The sequence below is a fragment of the Crocodylus siamensis genome, chromosome 2 (assembly GCF_052110815.1).
Source record: "Crocodylus siamensis isolate JL-2025a chromosome 2, ASM5211081v1, whole genome shotgun sequence".
NCBI classification, from domain to species: domain Eukaryota; kingdom Metazoa; phylum Chordata; order Crocodylia; family Crocodylidae; genus Crocodylus; species Crocodylus siamensis.
Window position 1 is genome coordinate 53,299,411 of NC_143396.1, and position 12,968 is coordinate 53,312,378.

Here is a 12,968-nt window from a genome sequence, read left to right on the forward strand (position 1 = left end):
CTTACAATCTGAGCAGCTATCACCCAGAAGATGTTCCAGGTGTGATGGCCTGCTTTGAACTGTCCAAGCATGTCCTTCTGGCCCCATTTGGCCAGGAGGTCAACCACAGCCAGGTGGGTCCAAGGTGCCAGCTTTGAGCTGACAGGGTCCTGCCATTGGCCTCCCTAGCAGGAATTCTGGTGTTCCCTATTGGAAAACTGAAAAATCCCTGGGGTCTAAATTTCTCCCTGTGCTGCGTGGGGAACATGTTTTTGTTTCCCACATGCCTGTTGCTCTGCCTCAAAGGGGTCTGAGACAGGGCAAGAGGTACATGTACGCTTGTCTGGATGCACCCATAAGCTCGTCCTCATAAATCCGGCAAGTATGTCTTACTCATATGAGTAGCTTTAAAAATTTTCAGGAGATCGGAAACTATTAAAAAATAATAAATTGCTTTCTCTGGATTCACAGGTAATGGAAGGGGTCCACAAATGCTGAACTCTGAAGAACAAATGCATTTTTCCAGTGTGGATGGACCCTTCTCACACCCCACTGGGTGATGGTTGGAGCAAAGCGATCCGGTTCCACAAAGATACCCATCCACCTCCCTTCACAGATATAGGCTCTAGAGAGGAACTCAAAAGAGAAAGGCAAATCATATTGAACCTCAGAAGTTATAAATCAGCAGAAGACTGAAAAAAATCTTATGTTTGTAGTTAAAGCTCAATATGACTATGAAAACAATATTCCAAAATGGAATACCATCATGGAATTCCCTGTTTTACTGTCCCCCACCTATTTCCAGGTTAAATATGTTCAGTTAACAAAGGAAAATATAGTTAGTTAGTTTGCCCCTACTCAACTCTTCAAACTCAGCCTAAATTCTGCTATTTAATTTGGTTTCCTTTTCAGGTATTAGCAATGATGATAAAGACTGTGCAGACCACATGATGCCTTTAGTGACACCCACACATCTCCAAAGCATTCTGATTATGCTCTCAGTAACATCTGTGCATAGCCATTATCCTTCTTAGGTTTGTACAGCTGTAAGTAATTAGAAACTAGTAAACAATTCTGAACAGAAAGAACTGGAATCCATCTCACTCTCTCTTAATTGTGTGGTCTCTTCACAATTCACAAAAGGAAAGAAATAAACTTATTTTACCACTTAAGTAAACAGATAATGCTCCAATATATCCAAGGAGCTGGATGTGTTGAATAAGAGTTTCTACAAACGAATATTCACTTTAGAGATCACACATTAAATCAGAGGTCTGGTGTGTGTATGTGGATTTAAATACATATAAAATTCCACACTGCTTTTTTTTTTTAAACTTAAAATGTGACTTATTCCTCGTTGAAATATCAGTGATGCAAGGAAAAAATGTTAACAATGTCCAAAATACAATCCAGGTGTTGCCAGCCTTAGCAATTTTCAAGGGGCCTAGATCAAGCTGCAGAGGTGTGGCTAAGCAAAAGCTCCAGAGCCTGTTTCCGAGTGAATATAGCATGAACCTTTGTAAATGTGACAACTAGCTTGGTCAGCAAAGTAAATGAAGCCATGCATATGTCTAAATAAACCAGTAATAAGATATAATTAAACAACAAGGCCTAAAAAGAGACTTTATAAGGAAAGACCACTCATTAAATTATCAAAACATACAGTATCATAGCTTTAACTTAAAATAATTAGTAGTAGTAATTGATGTAACCAAATGCATTAAATATTGTTTTGCTATAATAGATACATTTTTGTTAAAATGCTTAGATAATTTGTAGAAACAGAAACAGTCTTGTCAAAGATGACCATAAACTTTAGTTAAAAAAGAAACAGGACAGTATTAAACAGCATTCCACACTGGGGAAGAAAAGAAAAGAAAAGAAAACACTCTCCCCCTTTTACTTTCCAAAAAATATTAGAACCCAACCAATTAACACCTTCCAAGTTCACGAGAGATCTGCTTCAGACAGGTTCCAAAAATGTCAGTGAAACAAAGACATTTAAATAAAACCAAAGATAATTTATTAAAATATTAAAACCAGCCATCTATAAATATTAAATATAGGCTGGAGGGAAATTTGGAAAACTCAAACATTTTTAAAAGACCTGCTGCCAATCTGTGTGCCACCCTCCTCCTACCTCTCAAGCATCCCCATCCAGTATAGGTGAAAATCTATGTTGTGCTGTCATAGGTAGCCAGATAGACTTTGGAATAAATGGGGTTTTTTGTTGTTTTAAAGTGCAAACAAATAAAGGGTCAAGCTGTAGACTTGCTTCTGCCTCTTATCAGTAGCCTACCCACAAGGTTACCTGCAATCTAGGTAACACATGCTTATTTTAAATCTCAGTTCAAAGTGGAAGTTAAGAGTACAGTTTCAGTATTTTTTTTTCAGTGACGTGTTTTATTTCAGAGATAATTCCCTTTAAAGTCACAGCTCCTGGTTTTGAAATTTCAGGGGTCAGGATCTGGGTATGGAGTTTTTCTAGTTCCTACAGTCAATAATCCAGACATGAAGTTTCCTGTAAGTGGGCAAGCACAACTGGTGTACCCATCTGTATTAAATAGTAGGTGTCAATTTGCTACAGCCAATTAAGATTATACCTCATCACTGATAATATAGGCTTGGCAATATCTTCTTTGCCTATACTCTGCTGTAATGCATATAAACCATAACATTCCTTTAATGTCTTGCTTACTTTAAGAATTAATAAAGCTTATTTCTAAAAATCACAGAAACTTTGATCCAGTGAGACCAGTGGTCCTTCAAATTCAGTGTCCAGTCTCTGGCTTTTTCTAGTGCCACATGGTGCTTAAGAAGGTATGAAACCCCTGTAATGAACAATTGTGGCATAACTTGCCTTAACTGATGGAAACTTCTCCTTAACTTTCCATAAGTCAGCCATTGCCTTGTTCCCTGAAGCAGCCATTACACCCATTATCATATTTTTAATTGCATCTACTGTAAGCAGCAATGTTCCCATTATCCACATAACAGTCTTATTTTTCTGGATCTGACTGAGTACTCAGGCTTAATGCTGTCTCGTGGAAACAACTTCCATAGCCTAATTATGCATAGCATAAAAATATTTCCTTTTGTCAGTTTTAAATCCTGTACCTTTCCTCCTGCAGGATGGGAGAGAATAACCAGGAAGTCCACTTTGCTTTGTTTGTGCTATTTATTAATCAGTGCACCTCTAGCAGATCCCCACTGCTGAAAACACCCTAAGACCTCAAGCCAAATCCCGAAGTGTAACATAGGCACCTAAAGATAGGCAAAGTGCTGCCTAAAATGTAGTCACCTGGCTCCCAGAATGGAATCTAAAACCTAGCAATAAACGCTCATGTTCCTTGCATGACCTGTATACTGAGAGGGGAGCAGCCTAGGACAGCCAACAAGAAATTCTTAGCACGGGGGTGAGTCTTCCCTAGAATGCAGGTGTTTGACTCAGGCCTACAAGGAAGATGCTTCCGTTCACCTAGAAGCCAAAGGCTTCTTCCAAAGAACTGAGGGTACATGTGGGTGGGCAGGCCCACTCACTCCCCTTTCATCATGTTCAAATCACTGGCACCCCTCTACCTCGTCTTTGCTCCCTCTCGCCTACCACGTGTTGACGTTAAGCTATTCTTTGGGAGTACGGATGGCATCTAGGGTGATGGTCATACTGATGGGGGTCAGTCTTCTGAAGGGCTCCACCACTTCTACACCCTGCCCCTTTCCACTCGGGTGACAGGTCATCCTTCGGTGATGACAATGAGTGCGAATCACTGGCTCTCAGCTTCTCCCTGCTCTGGCTCAGTTGCTGACTTCGAGAAGGGTTGGTGACCACACCGTCTAGATGGGTCTCTCTCATGTGTTCCAGCCTAAGTTGAGGTAGCCTTTCTTCTCTCTAAGATTGGTGGATCCCAAGTGATGTGATCTCTACCTGCCAGGCTCAGAGATTCACAATCTGGTGACTCACTAGTTCTCAGGTGTACACCCTATGGCTTAATTAACTATAACTCAAGTGTTTCCGGGATCTAACTTTCCCCTGCTATCTCTCCCTAGCCAGGGAGCACTGAATAATAAACAAGAGGAAAACAGACTCCCTTTCCTTTGCCTGTATGACTTTCCAAGGGACCACTCACAGTTGAGGCTCAGGGATCCAGCTTAGATCCCTGTAGTTAGTCTGAACCTGACTTTTTATTCAGTCCCTCCAGGCAAATCTCTCCTTTGCGTGGGTTATCTAGGGTCCCACAAAGTTAACCCCACCTCTGGTGTCTGTTCAGGCCCCCTGCCCTCATGGGCTTACCAGTCTTTCACTGGGCACTCTTTCCCCAGTGCTCCTGTCCCTCCGACCAGTGAGTCCACTGACAAGTACCCCCGCTGGCTGGTGTTACTTATCTTGTTCTGTGTATGGGGTAGGTCACTCACTCTTGGTCACAGAATCTTGGTGTCCCATGAGGGGTTGGCTGGCTGGGTCTCTGTTGTGGCAGAGTCCTCTTCCTGATCCTGCTGCAACATCCCTTTTTTCCCCCCTCAGCATCCTCCTTTTAAACTTCCGGGGCTTCTCCAGGCCAATCAGCACCAGCCTCCACAGCATATGTTCCCTGGACCCAGTGTGCGGCTCCACCCGCTCCCCACTAAGCTTATTTTGGCACGCCAGGGAAGCATAGCCTGTCCGGACCCTGCGGGGTGGGTTCCCCTCCCCCAGCATTCTTCCCTGCCATGCCAGGTGGCGTGGCCCATCCAGCCCCTGCTGGGTGAGTTCTACCCCGCTGGAGCTTCCCTGGTGCACCAGGGAGGTGTGGCTCGCTCAGGATCTGCCAGGTGACTTCCCCTTTTCCCAGTGTCCTTCTCTGGCATGCTGGGCAGCGCAGCTTCCCAGACCCTGCCAGGTAAGTTTCTTCCTGGGGCTTGTCACTGGTGTGTCGAGAAGGCACAGCTTGCCCAGGCCCTGCTGGGCGAGTTTCCCCCTGGCATGGTCCCTCCTTCAGGGTTTTAGCAGGGGCTGCGTCCCAGCCCCTGATACAGTGCGCTATTTTTAAAATGCAATTGGAGGAGTATCACTTTATACAAGAGCCTAGTGACTAGAGCATTGCCTATGAAGTTGGACATCTGGGTTATAGGCCTTCAAACACACCCCATAGGAGTGTATCCTCACTGCAGGGGTAGGCAGAAATTGCTTCCACCCCTTATGATAAAGGTTGACTACTATCCCACAAATAATGCAGATTCATAAGGCTGGAAAGAGAATAAGCAAAAAGCAGCGTGACTCTATTGCTTAGTAGTTAGGGCACACAGTTAAAAGTCCCCGTTTCAAGATATTTTTTCAATCCAGTGACTGCTTAACATTAAATGAATGTTAAGCAGAGACTCCCCACTCCCAGGGGAGTATTCTAACTTCCAAGCTAATAGTGCTTCCACCCAAATCACAGCATGTATATTGGCAGCACATGTGGGTTTGAATAGCCTCAAGGGCTGCATCCACACAAGAACAGACATTTGATTCACCAGGGACAAGTAGTGGCAGCACACCTTGTACTAGCACTAGTTGTCCCCAGGGAACACCTGTGCCATGCACCCTCTGGCCAGCCTAGTACTTCTGGTCCACTTCTGGGTCCGCTAATAAGCACAGTGCAGACCCCCCCCCGCGCTCCTGTGGTATGCTCCATCTGCCTCACCATCTCAGCATTCACCTTGAGGTATGTAGCAAAAACATTTAAAGCTGTGGCTATGTCTGCATCATTGAATCTTTCTGAACTGATTCGGAGGGTTCCTAAAGGGTCTCCTGATTCGATTCAGATTTGGAGATTCAGCCACTGAATCAAGCCAAATCACTGCTGAATCAAATCGGCCACCAAAGCCTCACACAGCCCTGCTGAAAACATATAGGTTTCTATGAACTACACAACTGCTGAATGGGAGTTTCCAGGATTGCACTCTTCAATGTAGGTGCCTAAAGCAGGAGTTGCATATGATTTAGGCATATTTATTTGTGGACCTACATCAAAGCCTCTAAATAAAAGCTTAATTATGCCCAGTCTTTGTTTGGGTACACAGTTCAGGTGGGGATGTGAGGCTGTAGATATGGATCTGGCCTCACACGGACTAGAAGCACATGCTACAACCTCAGCAAACCAAATCCTTACCAGCTTATATCTTCTTCTGTTTTAAATATGAGCGCATAAACATCAAGTGTTGTACATGTGCCTTACACTACAGAAAGAGCCATTAGGGCACATCCACAAATGCAGGCACAGGCATTTGCAGCAGGTAAATAGCAGCAGCGCAAATTTGTGCCAGAGATTTGTGCTTCAGCACACGTGCCTGAACATACACTTTGGTGTCGGGCAAATTGTGCCACTTAGGGCAAACTGACCCTGCCCATCTCCTCCCAGATCTTCAGCCAGGGGGAGCTAGAGGCTGAAGCCAGCACCTGTACTGGCAGCTCAGGGCTCCTTGTCCTGAGGAGCTTCTGAACCCCCAGATACCAACTGGCCAGAAGACTAACCCCTTGTGCCAGCTGGACTGCTGAAGGAGCCATAACCTAGAGCAGCCCCTGCACCCTCTACCCACCGCAGCAGTCTGGCAATGGGGGCTCCCGCCTGGCTGTGACCTGCTGCCATCTGCTGCAAGCCTTGATGTTGCCTGAAGGTGCACTCCCTTGGACCTGCGCCCCCATGGCGGGGTGTGAGGCTTGTGGGGGGATGAGATACGGAGTTGGGGTTTGTGGATGGGTGTGTGCATGGGGTATGTGGGTGGGTATGTGGGAGGGATCATGCAGGGGTTGTGAGTGTGGGGTTTGTGGGGGCTAGCACATGCCCACCTGCCCCCCCAACAAAGCACAGCCCCCAATGCTGGTGGCAGCAGCAGGCCCTTGGGGTGTTCATGGTCCACTGCAGGCAGAGCCCCCTGGCGGCACACAGTGCCACCTGAGACCTAGGGGATACGCATGGCATGCAGAGCTGGCACAGTCCACCTTCAGGCAACATCAGATCAGCTCCTGCTACCATCTGGGGCTCCTGGCACTGCAGGCAGGAGCCATGTGCCATGTAAATGCAGGAGCTGGCCTGGCCTGATAGTGCACAGACCACATGGAGGCAGGAGCCAGCCCAGCCCAATGGTATGCAGTTTCTGCCTGCAGTGCTGCAAGCCCCAAGTGACAGCAGGAATCAGCCTGGTCCTGTCTAAAGTTGCACGCCAGCAGACTGGGCCAGCTCTGTGTACCACATGTAGCCCTTGGGTCAGCACTGTGCACCACCATAGGGTTCTGCTTGCAGCAAGCCATGAGCACCCCAAGGCCCTGCTGCTGGCTGCTGCAGGGGCTATGCACTGTGGCGAGGGGAGCAGGCAGAGAATCCACCCCTCCCACACAGGTAGCATATTGGAGCAGCGGGGGCATGCAGGAGGCATAGAGATGCTCTGGCCAGGTGCTAGAGCATCTCTTTGGAGGCCTCAGTCTCCAGTTGCTTCAGGGCAAGCTCCAGGAGCATACCCTGCACCGCTTTTTTCTGGCATGTTTTCTTTTGATACCAGTATTCCCTGGTATCAAACTTAGTCCAGGCTGCATATCTGCAGCATGGGGAACATTTTTACACTCATGGTGTGCCTCCTGCGGCATCTCAAACTGCTTTGAGACACAGCAACAGACACGTGCTCGCTTGTGTGGACGCAGCTTTAGAGTTTATTTGGTCATCACTTCAAAACTAGCAGGCATACAAACAACACATAACAAACTGACCCTGCTCCTACTCAATTCAGTAATCATATGCCTCTCACTTAAGCAGGCTAAATGTATTTAGCTCTCAAAGCAAGAAGTAATATGGTACCATTCAAGTATTACAGAAACAAGCATATCCAAAAGCATATATTATATATGGTAATATATACACCTAATACTGATCTCACTTGCACTGTTGTTAATCAGAAGTAGTGACTCCATTAAAGTCAAGGGAACTACATAAATGTCAAACCAATGCCAAATCAGAATCAGGCCCCATATCAAATAAATATTATCCTTTAACAACCATGGTTAGCTTCACCTTAAGTTAGCACAATATAGAAATGAAATATGGAAAAGTTCATTTTTCAGAGAAAACATGGGTGCTATAACTTGCTCTCCTTCTTTTCTATGATAAAATAAAGGTAATTAATAGAGAAAAAAATCTGAATTGACATTGCAGCTAGAATTAAATACACCATCTTCTTCTGAAATGTTGAGACAGAATAAGCAACAAGCACTTTGCAATTTTACAACAGATAAAGTAAAGAAGTATTTTATATACCTCTGTTCTCTTAACCATATTACAGGTATTTACTGTAAACACCATAGTCACATGATCCAATGTACTGTAGAATCCTTTTGATTTGGAAATCAACATGTACTATAAACTGTAATGAGAATACTGAAGTTCAGTGTAATGGTATAATGGAATACGAAGTGCAGGAAGTGTAATTGACTTGTGTCTTACCTCACCATGCTTGCAAATCTCACTTTATTCATTTGTTGCAATGTAATTTCCCACCACTGAAATGCCTCCTGATTATCTTCCAAAACACACTACAATTCAAATAATCCTGACTGCACTTAAAAAAACTGGAAAGGTCAGTTTTGTGGAAGAAAGTTATGAAGTCAGATTAAAGCTGTCTTTCAAATCTGTTTTGATTTCTTAGGTATTTTTTTCTGGATCATTTTTTTAAATAGATAAATTAATGTCTGTTCTGGAAATAGCTCTGTAAGTGTATAAAATATTTAATAAAAGTTGTGGCTTTTTTCAATAATGTTTCTATTTTTCTTTATGAAATCTGCCAAATGCACAATGCTTGGTATCCAGTTTAATTTTTTGTTTTGTTTTGTAAAGTGAGTTTGTCACTAACGAAAAGTGCCAGCCAGACGGCATTAAAGAAGCAATAGTCCCACTTATTCTCAAGAAACAGCCTAGACAATAATGAAGTTTCCCACATCCAGCTGCAAATGATGTTCAGTCCTCTTCAGGACCACTTCTAAGTGAGAGAGAGCAATACTGTGTCTATGCTCAAGTCAGTACTTGGCTTGTCTTCTGTAACTGCCAACAACTGTGCTAATTAATGCTAATTTGGGGAGTTTGGAGCCATATCAGGCCTAATCCAATTCCTACTGAAGTCAATGGGTACTTTTCCATACAGTTTATTGAAAGCTGGAATTAGAACATTTTCAGAAAATCATCAAAAAGCTGTATTTTTTCCTTTCTGCTCTTCAAGCATAATTTTTCACAAAGTGTTATTTACAGAAAAGCTGATGTATACCAGAAAAAAAAAATCAGCTTGGCTTGCTCCCTGCACAAATGAGAATCAGAAATATTTTCATTAAATCTGGGTTTGAAAATTAGTGCTAGTGAGATCTGTGCAGAGCCTTTTGTTCTTAAAATAAGACCCTGTGCCTTGTTTGGAGTCACACGCGTTCCAAATGGTGAATTAGCTTCAGCAGTGACTTCTGCTCCCTATCAATATGTAACATGACTTTAACACTGCTGAAACATACTGTACTCCTCAGTGTGAATACTGCTTATCCTGTATGATATCTATTTATTACGCATTTACTGATGAATGACCCATTTTTAAATATGTGGAGCCCCATTCACCATACATATTTTCAGCAAGTGATCTGAATACAATGAAAAAAACGTGTTTTGTATAGCAAACTTTTTAATGATTAATCAACTGCCATTAGTCTACGTTCTGTCATGGAATCAAATCTGAGCATTGCTTTTTGTTAAAAGCTGCTTTTACCAATTCAGGTGAAGGTAACTTTTGCAACAATGAGCTTAGATTCCAGACACCTTCTTAAGAAAACTGAGAGAGCATGTTTTTCATATAGTACTTATAACATTTTAAACCATTGACCTTTGAGTTTTAAAATTAGATATAAAAAAGAAAAAGAACCACTCTAGTATTTATGATTAAAATATCCACCAAAACGTTGACTTTTCTGTCTTCCTAAACTATTGATTTAAATATCATAGCTGCTAGAATGCAAGAGGATACAATTCTACTTTTTTGCAACAGGAATTTAACTCTGTAAATATGAATTTTTTTTTGAAAAACAATAGTCTGCAAATGGCTATTGGGTAAATACAGAATCTCCACAAACTATATGAAGATCTGGCATTTTCTGGGCATTTAGAAATTCTGATAGTGCATTCAGAGCATTTTTTTCCTATGTGTTTAATAGCTAAGCATTCAAACAAAATGATGCAGACTCTACATAGCACATCCCTTGGAAAGAAATCTGTACACATGCAGAAGAGTCTGTAATTTGTCTTTAGGAGAGTCAAACAGCAAAAGACCATCTGGGGAAATTATTCTCACAGGTGCTTTAATAGGGTTAGCTTCATTTCCACTGAATGTCCTTGCATCTAGTTTATAGAAAGCCTAACCTACAAGGGAAAGAACATCTAAAATAAGCAGAAACTGATGAATAGCACTAACAAGGTTGTCCATTTATGGTAAGAGCATGCATGTGAGCACTGCTTCTGACATGTGTGTGGAATGTGTTGGGCTATATGTCAGTGTATATGTATCATGTGTAGGAAGAAATTATTTTAGAAGGTACTAAGAGCAAATTGTTTCACAGAATAAAACTTACAGAAAGCCCTCATTCAACCCTGCAGGGAACTGGCCCCATGAATGTCTTCATTTGCCTGGTGCATCACCAGAAAACTGTGAGTTTGAGGGGTTGCAGCCTCCTGCATTGTAAACACTCTAATTCCAGAAATCAAGTGAAAGCTGGATTTAACTAGATCCTGATGATTTTTGGTTCCAACCCACAAACTGCACCATCAAGAGTGAGAGGACATTAAGTTTACCCACTTGCAGAGCATCAAAACTAGACCCTGACGTAGCTGCGGACAGTAGTTCAACAAAAACCTGGCTCTGATACACAGATCCAGCAGAATTTTTGCCCCAAGCCCTCAACTGCTGATTCCTAAGTAGAGCACAAGTGCCCTGATTATAAAGACAAGGCAGAATGTGAAGAACTGGGATGACAGGGTCCAAGCACTAGAGCTATATTTTGCCAGTACCACTGGGACAGGAGGCATCACAGACCAGATCTGTCAGTGAAGTAGGAGTAGCAACACTGGTTTGTATTTACATTGTACCAAAACCTGCCAACACGCAAGAGAAATCCGGTACTAGAGATCTCTTGCAGCCTAGTTCTGCCGACATGCTTTGGGCTCCAGATATTTATAGGGCAGCAAGAACAGCTAAACCTTCTCTCTGTTTAAACAGTGGCTCTGGGAAAGGGGACTAAAAAAGGAGCAGAAACAGGTTAAAGACCTGAGTTTCCCTTAACCTGGCACTAGATATTTTTTGGCATGCTCGGAGTTGCTATGAACGTTCGCCATGGCTGGAGGAGCAGTGTTTGAGCCCAGTTTGGGGATGCCGGCCCAAACACCGGCATGCTTGCTGCACCTGGCACTATCCCACCGGGGTGCACCCGATTCCTGCTGCAGCAAGAGCTTTTACACCCGTGTTTTGGCAGTAGGGGGCTGCAACAACGGGCAGGACCTGCCCGGACCCGGGCAGAGCCAGCTTGTACCTCACCCCCCTGTTCTCCCACCCACAGAGTCAGTGGCAAAATTTCAGGGAGGGAGGAAGGAAAGGGGGCAGAAGGAGGAGGGGGGGCCACCACATCCTAATTCCCCACAAAACAATCACAACCATGACTCGAAAAACAGAAGGAAGCGCAGGAAGCCGTACCTAGTCATGCCCACAGACAGACACACAGGCAGACTGACAGACAGGAGGGAGCGTGCACAGTAACCATACCCCCAAATCCAGGGCGCAGCCTGTTGTCATAACCGTCCAGGAGACTGTTCAGGATGCTGGTAAAATTCTCCGGCCACAATTTCTCCTCTTTTTTGGTCTGTCCCGGGGGGTCGCTGAGGCTGCCGGAGGGGCGGCAAGGCAGGAGGGTTACTGATGCCAGTGGGGGGGAGGGGGGGTAAGGGAAGAGAAGGGAAGGGCTGCAGCAGCCAGGGACTGCGGCCAGGCTGGGCTCCCCCCACGAGGGCAGGGCAGGGCCGGGCCGGGCCGGGCAGGGCTCCGCGGGTACTCACCACGCCGCCAGGCACAGGAAGCGCACGAAAGTGATGCAGAGCCCCGAGGACATCGCGATCGCTGGCTCCTTGGCAGAAACCATCTTGGCATGCCATACTTTATGCCTCTTCACGCCCCCCCCCCCCCCCCCGCCTTGTCCAGAGGAGATCACAGCAGCTCGGGGAAGGAGGGAGGGAGGGCGCGGGCACACCGGGCGGCTCGGCTCGGCTCGGCTCCCCGCCGGCCGCCCCCACCCGCGGCCGCCCGACGCGGCGGACACGCGAGCCTGTCCGCGCCGCTCCTTCGCCGTGGGCACCAGGCTGCCGCTGCCGCTGCCGCTGCCCCTGCGAGCCGCGCTCTGAGCCGGGGCCGCGCCGCTCCCCGCGCCTGGCGGCTGCTGCTCCCCCGCCCGGCACGGAAGGGGTTAACGCGGCCCCACGCGCTGCCCCGCGAGGCGGAGGGGAGGGGGCGAGGCCCCGCCGGTGATTGGCGCGGAGAGGTGTCACTCAGCGAGAGGCCGGCCCTTCCCGAGGAGAAGGGTCCCCGCCGCTCGCCCGCCCCCTCGGGGCGCTGTGGCTGCTGCTCCGGAGCCGCGGCTCCCGCGTGACGCAGGCTGCTGTCGCCCCCTTCCCTCCCGGGGCGACGTCTTCCTCCGCCTCCGTCGCCTCGCGGGGGGAAGGGGATGCGGCGCCTGGCGTGGAAGGAGCAGGCTCCGGCGGTCGCGGCAGGCTGTAGCTGGCGGGGCTGGGCAGTGTCCAGAGCGCTTCACCCCAGCGCAGCCCAGCCCGCACGCGGATGTAATCGAGCTAATTCCCCTGGGGCAGTGGAGAGACAGAGGCGCCTCCACACTCCCGGGCTGGGGTTTGGGCTTCTTGTCTGGGGCTCCCTCCTCCCCCTAAGAGTGAAGCCAGGTTTGGTGACTCCGGTCA

General features: G+C 46.4%; 1 protein-coding gene across 1 annotated transcript in view; it reads right to left on the reverse strand.

Annotated features, from left to right (window-relative positions):
* GABRA4 (gamma-aminobutyric acid type A receptor subunit alpha4) overlaps positions 1-12,428 on the reverse strand; it is an 89,893-nt gene extending 77,465 nt beyond the window's left edge. The window contains exons 1-2 of the mRNA XM_090035875.1: positions 12,060-12,428; positions 11,770-11,888 (exon numbers count right to left, since the gene is read on the reverse strand). Of these exons, the coding sequence (XP_089892001.1) occupies positions 11,770-11,888; positions 12,060-12,142 (202 nt within the window). The 5' untranslated portion in view covers positions 12,143-12,428. The remainder of the gene's footprint in view (positions 1-11,769; positions 11,889-12,059) is intronic.
* Positions 12,429-12,968: the final 540 nt, after the last annotated feature.